Genomic DNA, 12,157 nt, shown 5'->3' with positions numbered 1-12,157 from the left:
AGGTACCGCTTTATAGCGGGAAGGTAAACAGCGTTTCCGTGTGCTGCACTGGTGCTGGCTCACCAGTGCAGCTTCGTCACGCTGGCCACATGACCCAGAAGTGTCCTTGGACAGCGCTGGCTCCCGGCCTCTTAAGTGAGATGAGCGCACAACCCTAGAGTCGGACACGACTGGCCCGTATGGGCAGGGGTACCTTTACCTTTTAAGCATTCACAATAGCATGTTTCAAGTGGAAGGGAGAAAGAGTGGATACAAGGGTAAAATCATTTGTCTTCCCTCCACCCTGTAAGGTGTTTGCAGTATTTATCAGCATAAATATGGGGACAACATGGGTGATGTTGGGGTGGACGAAGTATTCTTAAACCAAGCAGAACAGTAAATTTAGACACACTCGTGCAGCATGTGTTCTGGAATCAAAGACCCTCAAGTGATTTCTCTTGGGCGCATATAAAAATCTGTTAGCCAGTTATTTGGAAATTAATTGAACAGTAATCTTCTGGGTTCCCTTTAGCTGTTCAAAACGACTTCCAGGAAGCCAAAGGGCTGTGCAATCCATTTCCACCATAGAAATGTGTGTGTGTTCAGGATGGGAGTCATGGTTGTCATCATCTGAAGCCCGTCAAATGTACAGTGTGAATTGGGCTCCAAGAATCTACAAGGGTGTAAATTATATTCAAATCAATTTAGCACATTATTCTTTGTGGCTTCTGTGCAGTTCCAAATGTGGGTTCTGCTGGCTACTGGAAGAGCTGTACAGGTCAGCCACCTGTCTTGCCCCCCTTCCTTTTGCAAATCTAGTTGAACAATACCAGCCTGGCTTTAGGAGACGTATCATCTGATCTTCAGGCAGATTTACCCCAGCATATGCTTTTTAAAAACAATTGTGCAGTAGAAAGGTGTTCTTTTTAAAGATGTGCATGCTCAGAAAAGAGAGATTCAGGCCGGCTTAATCTTGCTTAGGTATGATGACTACGATTATGGAGAAGTTAATCAGTTACTTGAACGGAGCCTGAAGGTTTACATTAAGACAGTGACCTGCTACCCAGAGCGAACTACCAAGCGCATGTACGATAGCTACTGGCGCCAGTTCAAGCACTCGGAGAAGGTGAGTGTCTCATTGATGGATGCATGAGCAAGTGTCTATGTGTAAACAGGGGAAATGGCATTGTTAAGAAGGGAAGCTTCCATATCCGTAAATCCAAAGTTCATATTGCATTAATGTGAAGTTCTGCACAGCACAGCCACCAAGAGCGAAACTTTGGGGTTGCCACATCACACTACTATGAAACACCCTGGAAAAATGAACACACTGGATTCTGTTGAATGCTTGCTCACACACACACACACACACCCCGCATAACAAGGTAGTACAAAAGATCCTCTCTGCAATGGCTTGTTCACATGTGCAAGTCACTGCTGGATGCTGCAGTCTGACAAGTGGCAAACCCATTTATCACAATCTCAACTCGGGAACGATAAAGCTGAAAGAAATATAAACGCCCTTCGGTTGACCTCATGGTGAGCTACGGCATTTATGTATTTTTAAAAGATGCCATCATCATTTTTTGTTTGAATCTTCCCTGCAGGTCCACGTGAACCTTCTCCTGATGGAAGCGCGCATGCAGGCGGAACTCCTTTACGCCCTCCGTGCCATTACGCGCCACTTGACCTGAACCGCCGTTGCAAGCGTGTGAAGAAAGCTTCCAAACAGATGTGCAGAAACACCTGCCTGTGGTGTAGCATCAGGTTATTGGATTCTCTAGTGTCAAAAGCTGAAGCCGCCTTCCTAGCGGTGGTTAACGTGCAATGATCTATATATTCCCCCCCCCCCCCCCGTTTTCTTGATGCTTAACATTACTAACGATAGCAAAAATAGCACTGAGGAACACTACTTCTTAAGTTGTTTCCAGTTGGAGTATTGGTCACAAACCCTAAAACGGTTTGTTATATTTGATTCTTTTGCTATTTCTTCTCACGCTCGGAAGAAAAACACTTGTTGGTGCATCTTCCGAGGTTCTGTTTCTACCCACTTTTTCCTGCAAATGGAATCCAGAGCGAAGGATTTTATTTTATTTTCTCCTTTTAGTTCTTTCTAGAATATTAATGCAGCTTTCCCGAATCCAGTATGTGCTGTGTTTAAACTGAAGTGCTCGACTGGCTTCTTCTTAGAGTTTTCTTAGAATTTTAGTACTTTGGCAGTAGTTTGGAGGCTGTGTGAAAGCTGATGCAACTATTGTCTGCCTATTTTTTTTTAATGTGAAAAGAACTGCTGCCAATCCTGCAGCGTGCTACTGAGACACAGCATTCAAATGCTTTTTTTTCCCTGAACGAAGAGGGTTTTCTACCATATCCATTTCAACTGTACATAATCAGTTCAGGGATTGCATTCTTATGTGTTGCCTACAATTGCTCTTTCTGCTGACCCTAATGATGCTTGAATGGTACTTACTGCCCAGCCAGCAAGCCAGTTTAACTTGGGATATCTGAACTTGTAGAAGTTTAAGAGTTTTGTTTTTTAAAGTTTTGAAATCCAGGTTCGTCCTTAACTGGTTCATTGATCTGGCAGTAATGTGATGCGTGCAAATCCAGCACACGCACGCGCACATGCTGTCTGATCAAAGAAACAAAAGAGCAATCTGCAAGAACACATTCTCTTAAAACTGTAAAGAGCTGCCTTGTGCTGAATCAGGCCACTGGTCTGTCTGTTCTGGTCCTCCAAAGTTGAGGGGAGAAGTCTCTCCCAGCCCTCTTACCTGAGATGGTTTTAACGGGAGGTGGCAGGGATTGAGTCCAGGACCTTTCGCATGCAGAGCATGTATTAGTCGCTTAGCTAGATTTCCCCCTCCCCTGAAAGCTTTGCTTGTACGACACTGTCTTTTACTGAGTCAGACTTGTCTGTTCCAACCAGCAGTGATTCCTTGAGGTCTTGGGTCACAATCGTCCCTAACCTTTAACTCAAAGTGTCGGAGACCGCACCTGGGACCCTTCTACAAACAAAGAATGTGCTTTGCCCCTGAGTTGCAGTCTCTTTTTACTCCACCGACATCTCCCCACCCCACTTTTTAATTCAAGGGTGATTATATCAGTGTTCAGCTTAAGCTTTGGGGAAATCGATTCCTGTCAAATATTTTTCAGAACGCTCTGCAATATTTTCAAGCTAAGAATCATGTTTCTATACGTTGACGTGAGTGAACAAAGGAAGTGCAATATATAGCAGAAGAGCGAGCCTTTCCTTAACCAAGTCGCTGCTGAAATGTCCCGCTCAACACGACCGCGGTGAAAAATGGCTTCTCCTTTGGTAGTGTTTGCTGCGAACAATCGGCTCCTACTCGAGCACCAAAGCGTTGGTTTAATCGGATGTCCCCAAGCCCTTCTACACCTTCCTTTTAGCAGGGGAGACCCCATGCAAGCTCCATAGAAGTGAATGGAGGAGGTGCCAGAGGAGTGCCGGGCTGATTGGCTTGTGCCCATGGGCAGATGTCATTGTTGGGAAAGAGAAGTGAGCAGCCAAGAGAGTCCTGCTCTTGCATCGCTTGACTACACTGATTACTTTTTTCCCTCCAGGGCACAAATGTCTTGGTTTTTAGAGCTTTACCTTCTTGCATTAATGATCCAGTGAAGTGCCTAAAGAGAGGCCAGAAAGACAAGACATGATAGAGACTTTCACGTGACTGGCTTGCTTCAGGAAAAGCTAGTCTCAACTGAGTCCCCTTGAAATCAACACTGCTTAGGCCCAGCAGGGCTTGGAGACCACCCCTTTGTGTCCCACTGCCAGTATCTGGGATCCAGGAAAGGAACCTTAACTTGCCCTCAAGCCTTTTGGGTAGTCGATAAAGCGATTTAAGCCCCAGTCTTTTCCTCTCTTTTTTTGATTTTTACAAGACTCAGTTGTGACTAACTTTTGCTGAATTGAGATTGATGTCAGATTTTGTGTCCCCCTTAATATTTATTTTTACCTGCTTTTATACACATTGGAAATGAATGAGATGGACCTTCATTCCAGTAGGCTGTAGAAAGCAATATAGAATAAGCTTGTACATTGAAGACTTCTGCAGTGGTTTATTTCATGAGAGCAATTTTGGAAAGTAAAAAAAGAGGGGGTAGAGGAACTAAAGTTTGGATGTGGTTATTTTGTTGGGTTTATTTTAATTTTTTATTATTTACTTGATTCTTGTCTCTCTTAACGGCTGTGATGTTGTGTGATTGTCCTGCGACGCACACACCCCTTGGCTGCTGAAAAAATTGTTTGTTGCTTTCTAGAGACATAACCTTCTGTGCTTGGAATTGCAGGCTGTTTTGACATGGAAACTCTCCCAGACGATATTGACACTACAGATTCGTATTGGCTGCATGTGTTGCTCCTCCTAAAGAAGTCTGGGAATTGCAGTTTGGAAATAGTGCTGAGGGCTTTCTCTTAAAAGACACCACACACACACACACACACACACACACACACACACACACACACTTCCCAAACCAGTTCAGCTTCCCAGGAAACCGTTGGAACCTGTTGGAGTCAGTAGTGTGTCTATATGTCCTTGGAAGGAAATGACTACAGTGATGACAAGTTACTGAATGAGCGACGCGTTGCTGCTGAGGATGAATGGTAGCTCACTGCTCTGTCTGTGCATGTGAGAAACCGGGAGGGGGGTGTGGGTGTGGGTGTGTGTTTTAAAAAGCCGAATCAAAATCCAGCTAAAGTTAAGCGTTTTGAAGGATGGCGTTGGATTTAACAAGAGCATTCAGCCATTTGCACCTGCGGTCTGCAATGGGGATGGGTTGTGCAAACGCTGCCTGCAGCTTACCTTTATGGGTTGTGTTTGGCATGGCACCATTGCAGAAGCTTGAATTGCGCTGCCCTGACCCCTGTCCTGTCCAAAGCCGGGTTGATTTCAGTGGAAGAGTTTGAGGGCTCCATTGGAGACTCCCTGGGACTTTTAAGACGCTTAACCCTGACTGGATTTGAACTGCAGCAAGGTGTTGACAGGTCTCCACCAAACACCTCCCTGGTGATTGTGGGAGGGGGAAGGAGCAACTTCTGCCAGGGGAACTTCTGCCCCTTTCTTTCTTTCTCCTACCCTTTGCTGTTGTTCCAGGCACTTGTCTGCATGTTGCAGAGAAAAGCCAGGCAGGGTGTGGATGCAGGGAAATCGGCTGGGGAAGGACTGAGGCCTCTGGCCCCACGGCTCTTCAGATATAACATCTGTCTTCACATTTAGAGGTAGAGACATAAACAGACTTTGTATGTAACTGTAAGAGCTTAAACGTTTTCTTCAGAGCAGTCATGGCTTTTCTTCTTAACAGGGAGGCTGGTGTTCCAATTGCAGAAGCATTAGTGCCTTTTCTAGTAGACTTTTTTTATTGTTCGAACTGAATAGTCATCTCAGTGAGAGGCAATTAGATTTTAAATCAATAAGACTGTTGGTTTCTCTCTCTCTCTCTCACTCTCTCTTTCTCCCTTCTGTGAAATATATATAAAGTGAATCCATTAACAGGAGCGTAAACTTGATTTCACATGATTTCAGACCTACATGTGGTATCCAAGGTTGGGACCTGCTGTTTTGAAAACCAGTTTGTGTTTTTTCCTTAGAAATAGAATGGCAAACTTGAATGTTAACAAAATGTTTCAAGGTGATGATATTTGATTCAGAGTAGACATTTTATGTGGTCATGATCTGGTGCATAGCTTTATATACTCAAATGTGATGGGGTTGTGTGTGTGTGTGTGTACGTGTGTGTGTGTGTGTGTGTGTTTTTAAATGCTGACGTTCAGAGTAGGCATCCAAGTGAATATGATTGTACTTCTTTGCTTGACATATACCCCTTAAGCTCACAGATGTGCCAAATTAAAAAATGTGCAAAATCTATTTTTTTATAAAATAGCACATGTGAATGAATCGTCAAACTTCATGGATGTCAAAAACGTATATCATTCTTTTGCAGTGTAGGCATAGTTGGGGGTTTGTTTTTCGTTTTCGTTTTGCTTCTTCTAGTATGGCTTTGGATTACGTGTCAGCAACTGGCACCCTTGGGGCCAAAATCTGTCCTAGTTGTCAACCAAGGGGCAAAAGAGTGTCATAGGCTGCAGCCATCGGTAGCAGCAGGACTCAGTGGCAAGGGAGTCCCCCAGCAGGCTCTGTGGATTATATGGAAGGATATAATTCCCCAAAGCGAGGGCGGTGGAAGGTGGGACTCAGGCTGCCACTTAGCGCATAAAAAGGCCCTTCAGATGCTTGTTCATTCCCTCTGCTATTTTTGTTGTGGTGGTTGCAAAAATAAAATATGGCTGCTTCAAGATCTTGTATCAAGACGTCTCCCCAACCCTCCTTTTTTAGGTGGTGGTGGGGGACTGCATCAAATTTATTTGGGGTGGGAGACAGAAGGGCTCACAGATGGAATTGCACATACTCAGTAGAGACAGAAGTTTCAAACATGAGCCTGCAAGTGCAGGTGCAGGAAATAGGTGTATGTGTGGGGAAATTCCAAATTCTAAACCCAGTAAAGAAACAAACAAAAAATAAATAAATCAAGGCATATTGGTCAGGGGCAGGGGATCAGGTCATTACTGCCCAGTTCCAGTTTATGTTTACTCTGAAGCAAGTCCCACTGTGTTCAGATGCCCTAATCAATTCGCAGAACTGGCTTGCTTAAATAGTTTGGCGTTTGGTGTGCAGAGGGCTTCTGATTTGCAGCAGCTGCCAGGCTCAAAAGCAAATGGACTGTTATGTGATTTGATGTTAACCAAACAGGTTTCTAGGTTCCCTGCATATTCAGCTTCCCCTCTGCAAGCACAGGCACACATAGCATGGTTACTACTTGAAATTTTGCCCAAGCATGATATGAGGGTCTGATAGGTCATTAGAACGCCCCCATCCCACCTTTGTTTGCCCCACACTGGGGTACAGCTGTTCATCTATGTCTTAATGTTGTTGGAAGGCGGTTGAATGATACCTTTCTTGGCTACTAGTGCCAATCCACTCTTCTCAAGTGAGTCTGCTTCAATCGGTCATCGCTAAGTAGCTGGTGCCACTGTGTGAATAGGATGCTGGACTAGATGGGCATTGGACTGGTGCAGCAGGGCTCTTGGTACACTGCCCAGCTAGTGTGTGAAATCCCTTAAACCATGATGGGGTACACACCTAACACTCCCCGCATTGAGGAAGGCGTGTACAAACCTCCTGGCCAGATTTTTCAAATGAGTATGGTACCTTGCATCGTCGTCTTCTTTGGCGATCATTCACAGCCGATTAAGATTGCCTCGGGTATCATACTGTTGGAAATTTGCTTGCTTAAACTGGCCTTCCAGAACTCCCATCTTAGTTCAGAGGGTGAAATTCAAACTAGCTTTGAACCTTCTTGCCCCCGCCCCCCTCAAAAGAACCATTTGGGTTTTTTATATCCCTTGCCGACACTTTAAAAGAGTGCTTCTTTTTTTAGTAAGTGAAGGGTTCTTTGCACAAATAAAACAGAAAATTGGGCCTGCATTATAAAAGGAGCATAGAGTCCCATCATACAAAGACAGATTTCAACACAAACATTTGCTGAATGGCATGGACCATTTTTAATGGAGATTTCTGTCAGAGTGCTGTTGCTTGAGTTGGGAAGTTGGATCTGCGGTATTTTGGGCTCTGCTTTCTACAGCGCCAAATAAATTTTAAAAGTTTCGCATTTCCCCCACAAACCTCTTCTAGATTTGTATGCTCTCAGGTCTATCCTTCGAAAGGTGGAACATGGTCAAAAGGTGCACATCTTATGAGATGGGAATAATAGAAATCAGAACTGGCATGTGAGGTTCCTGCACAACTGTATGGATTTCCCACCTCTGTGGAGTGTACATTTTCCTCTGTAATTGGAGTGGCAGGACTAAACGAAGAGGGTGCCAAACATCTGCCACAGATGTTTGTTACAAAGCAAGGAAAGCCACAAGTGGATGTGGGGGGTTTTGTATGCTTTAGGCATACAAGCGCCACAACCCTTAAGGCGCTTCCAGGCAGCCTGTTTGTTGAGCACTCATCCAGATTTGTCTGCAGAGAGATCAGACGATGTGTGCTGTTTTTGAGCCTTCATTCTGATTTGTCTGCAGGGAGGTTAGATGACTATTGTGTCACAGCAAGAGTTATCCCATGCTTAGCAGTGCATTTCTCTGCCCCTTCAGTTATTGCAAAAAAAAAAAAAAAAAAATCTGATCCTTTTGGGAAGCAGGTTTGTTGGACAAGCGCTCTCGATAAACTTCATGAATTTGCCAGCCTGTGATTGAATCCCACCTGAAAATAACAGCCGACTTGAAATGCTTCCCTGAAATAAACATCTTCCGGACTGAGGCCTTCATCTTCTTAAATAACGACCCTCTGTATAAATTTGGTCACAAATGGGGATCTTCAACCTGTGGGTCCCCAGATGTTGTTGAACTACAACTCCCATCATCCCTAGCTAGCAAGGCCAGAGCTCAGGGATGATGGGAGTTGTAGTCCAACAACATCTGGCGACCCACAGGTTGAGAACCGCTGTTCCAGAGGAAGGCATATGTACTTATCTAAAATCCTTTTTAGTTCTTGTATTCTGCTGTTGTTCTGCTTTTTATTCTGCTCCCAGCAGCCCCCCATACAAAGGAATGACCAGCTCCACATCTGCTTAGCTTCAGCAGTTCAGCAGCCTCCCATGGCCCAGGCAACATCCAGGAGCCCTTGCCTTTTAAATTATTGTGGCGCTTGGGAAATAAATGAATAAAACTTGCAGAGGCAGTAGAAACCTCAGCTATATCAGTATTCTGCTCCATGCTATTTTGTCTCCCCTTCTTTCCCCTTAATTCTCGCTTCTGAGCTCACAGTAGAAAGGAGCTCCCTGTTTAAAGAGGTACACAATTTAACTGAGCGTACAGTAGGCTGAGATACCAAAGCTATGGGCTGAGCAGCCAACCATACAAGGGTAGGATCCAGCCCCCAAAGCACCTTTTTCTGCCCCCTCTCTCTTGGTAGCCCTATCAAATACATTCTGATCAACTTGGGGGTCAGATGTTCCTCCGTAGTTTCGCTTAGACGGCAGCAAAGCAATTGAATGTCCGCCTAGCATTCTGCATAGATACTCTTGGACTTGTTGCTTGCACATTCCATCTGCAGCCTGAATGACCATCTCGGCACACGTGAGCCATTTTTAAATACTTTCTTCAGCTTGGTCATCCACGGGGTGGCAGTGGTACTGAGTGTGCTGGCTCCCAGTGAATGCCTGCAGACTATGGTGACCCATAAGCTGGCCACCCCCTGGTTTACATAATGCTTTAGTCCATGCATGGGGTTCTCTAGGGTAAAAACCAAAATGGTACCTGAACAAATGCAGGGTAGCCAAGCAAACTGACCTTTTTTTCTTTTCTTAGTTTGAAGTCCTATATGTAGCATGCTGTGAACGTCTTACCTGGTCTCTGCAAAATAATCAGTATTGATGTTGCTTTAATTCTTTCGTCTTCTTTTTTTTTTTACACCCCCACCCTCCTTTTAAACGTAGTGTCTTTCTAGAAGCTGTGATAGGCCTTTGTGGTCCTTGACTTTGTTACTGTAACTTCTTTTTTTTAATAAAAAAAAAAGTTTGTGAAATGTAGGGCTAACCCGAGCTGGATGGTCCAGTCCTCCAAGGTTGCCCATTTTCAGTTTGTTCGTTCTACATTATGGCTGTACGTAGAATAAGCTTATCGATGATGCAATTTAGGATTCGCACAGCTTTTTTTTTTTTTAACGTCCACGTGTATGCATTTTGTACGTGTGTATTGCGGGAGTGGGGAGAGAAAGGTGATGTGTTTTATATAGGCTTAAGCTTTTTTGGTTTATTTCTTTTCTCTTTTGTAAAGTAACTGACTCGGTAAAATCCATAGCCACTTAGGACTGTCCATGCTGAACAGACCTTGCTGTAGAGGCAAGATCACGTTCTTTGTAAGTTTCAAATAGTGACACACACACCCCCATGCCTGGGGAAACGAGCTCATTTTGCACCAGGCGAGGGGAAAGGTTGTTTCGAAACTAAGTGAGTACAGTGCTAGCTCTTGAGTGGATGTGTTAAGGGGGAATGCAAAAGTCTTTGTGAATGGAGGCGATGGCCTCCCATGATCGCCCAGGAAGAACCACCATAAAGGTCTAGACGGGCCAACAAGGCAGTCCTAACGAAGGCTGAACTCCATAAGAAGACACCAGGCCCATTTCCCTTGCCATAAGGGATGCAGTTAGCCAAAGACTATCCCGGGAGGGAAAAGGAGTAGGTCAGAAACTCCAAGGGCGGCAGCAATAGACCCGACATGTTTGTGAGAGCTTTCCTTGTGCAGAGAAGCTGACTAAAACAAATACACTCTTTCCTTAAGAGTGTATGCAACTCATTCAGCTGACGGTTGACTCGCCAAGCGGCTATTGGTTGCCTACCAATGGCTGTGCCATCTTGGCAACAAGGAGTTTAATGGCACTGAAGGGTGGTGGGTTGAGAAGAGGCTAACAGCGTATCTTTACTACAGCATATATGTCTAGGAGAACTCTTGTTATCTCAGGACAAGTGCAGGATAAAGCTGCTCTGGAGCAAAAAAGCATTTCCTACACCCCAGAAATATTTAACTCCAGGAATAGCTGGAGCACTCGGGTGAACCCTAGATGCTGCCCACCCTAAAAGCACCACACCCTCGGGGTGCAAACCCATACACAACCTGGGAGTAATCCCCACTGAGCTCACTGGGGGCTTAGCTATGAGTAGACAGGTATAGAGTTGCACTGCACGTGTGTCTCTTGCTGCAGTTGTGTCAATTTAGGACTTCTTGCAAACAGAACCAAGAGTTCAGCTAGCATTTTCCTGACATCCGTGGTTATTGGACAAGCCTATCCAACTGGATCTGTTTGTGTGACTCTTTTTCTTTCTGTTAAGCTTTTAGTTAACGCAACTTGAATTGTATCTGAACAGATGCGGAAGGAACTTTTTAGCGAGCTGAGACAAAAAGAAAAAAAACACACCATATTTTTCAATAAAGGAATTTGTGTGTGCATATTATTAACCTGTTAACAGCAATTCATAAAATCTGCACTTTTTATGAGGTTTTGAAAAATTCTATTTATAGGTACGGAACAATGGGGTTTGTTTAAAAACTGTATAGCGTTTATACTTGCTGAAATTTCTTTCATTGTTATCGGTAGGAATTTTATTGGTTCAATAAAAACTGGCGAGAAACCCCACCCCTGTAATGTGGCGTGTCTTTCTTTGTTCTGTGCAGTGGCTCTCTTGGAAGGTCCTTTTGAAATTAATTTTTTATATGGATTTGAGAACCGTCGCGCTGGATCAGAAAAAAGGTCCATATGAGAACATGATAAAAGCCTCGCAGGATCAGTCCAAAGGCCCATCTAACACACCATCCTATTCTCAAAGTGGTCAACGGGATAGGAAGCCCGCAAGCAGACCATGAGTGCAAAAGAATTCCGCCCAGTAATGGTTTATCAGAGGCATGCAGCCCCCAAAGTCAAAGTAGAACATAGCCATCATGACTCGTAGCTACTGCTAGCCTTATCCCCCATGAATTTGTCCAGTCCTCTTTTAAAGCCATCCAAATTGGTGGCCCTCATCACTACCTCCGGTCCGGAGCAAATTCCATAGGTTTTATTATGCACGGTGTGAATAAGAACTTTCTTTTGTCCTGAATTTTCCAACATTCAGCTTCATTAGATGTTCACAGGTTCTAGCCTTAGGAGGAAAACTGGAGTGTGTCTAATTTTACATATAAAAATTCAGTATTAAAATCCAGCTTTCCCTTCTCCAAGCAGGAAGCCAGTTGTGTGACATGAGAGGCTCACAGGCAAGGTGTGGTGCAACAGAGCCATCTACCCTTCCCCCCCCCCCCAACATTTGTGAATTAAAAGGTAAACCGCCTCTAATCATGGAGGTTTTGTGCGGCTTGTCGTGACTAATAGCCATTAATAAGGTACATCTTCCATGGGTCTTATCTTTCTTTTAAAAGATTCTGGCCACCATCACGTATGGTGGTAATGAGTTTGTGTAAATCCCATGCACCTGGTGTGTAGAAGTACTTCTTTTGCCCTGAAACTTATCTCCGCACAGCTTAATTAGAATGTAATTAAACTCTGTAGCTTTCCAGAACTATCTTCCTAATGTTTCAACTTCTTGCTGTTACACACTTTTAAAA

The 12,157-nt window shown here is 44.2% G+C and overlaps 1 protein-coding gene across 1 annotated transcript in view; it reads left to right on the top strand.

Moving 5' to 3' along the window:
* SESN3 (sestrin 3) overlaps positions 1-11,195 on the top strand; it is a 65,493-nt gene extending 54,298 nt beyond the window's left edge. Inside the window, exons 9-10 of the mRNA XM_028726113.2 lie at positions 961-1,105; positions 1,587-11,195. Of these exons, the coding sequence (XP_028581946.2) occupies positions 961-1,105; positions 1,587-1,673 (232 nt within the window). The 3' untranslated portion in view covers positions 1,674-11,195. The remainder of the gene's footprint in view (positions 1-960; positions 1,106-1,586) is intronic.
* Positions 11,196-12,157: the final 962 nt, after the last annotated feature.

Source organism: Podarcis muralis, chromosome 4 (assembly GCF_964188315.1).
Source record: "Podarcis muralis chromosome 4, rPodMur119.hap1.1, whole genome shotgun sequence".
NCBI lineage: Eukaryota > Metazoa > Chordata > Lepidosauria > Squamata > Lacertidae > Podarcis > Podarcis muralis.
This window is presented reverse-complemented; position numbering and strand designations above follow the sequence as displayed.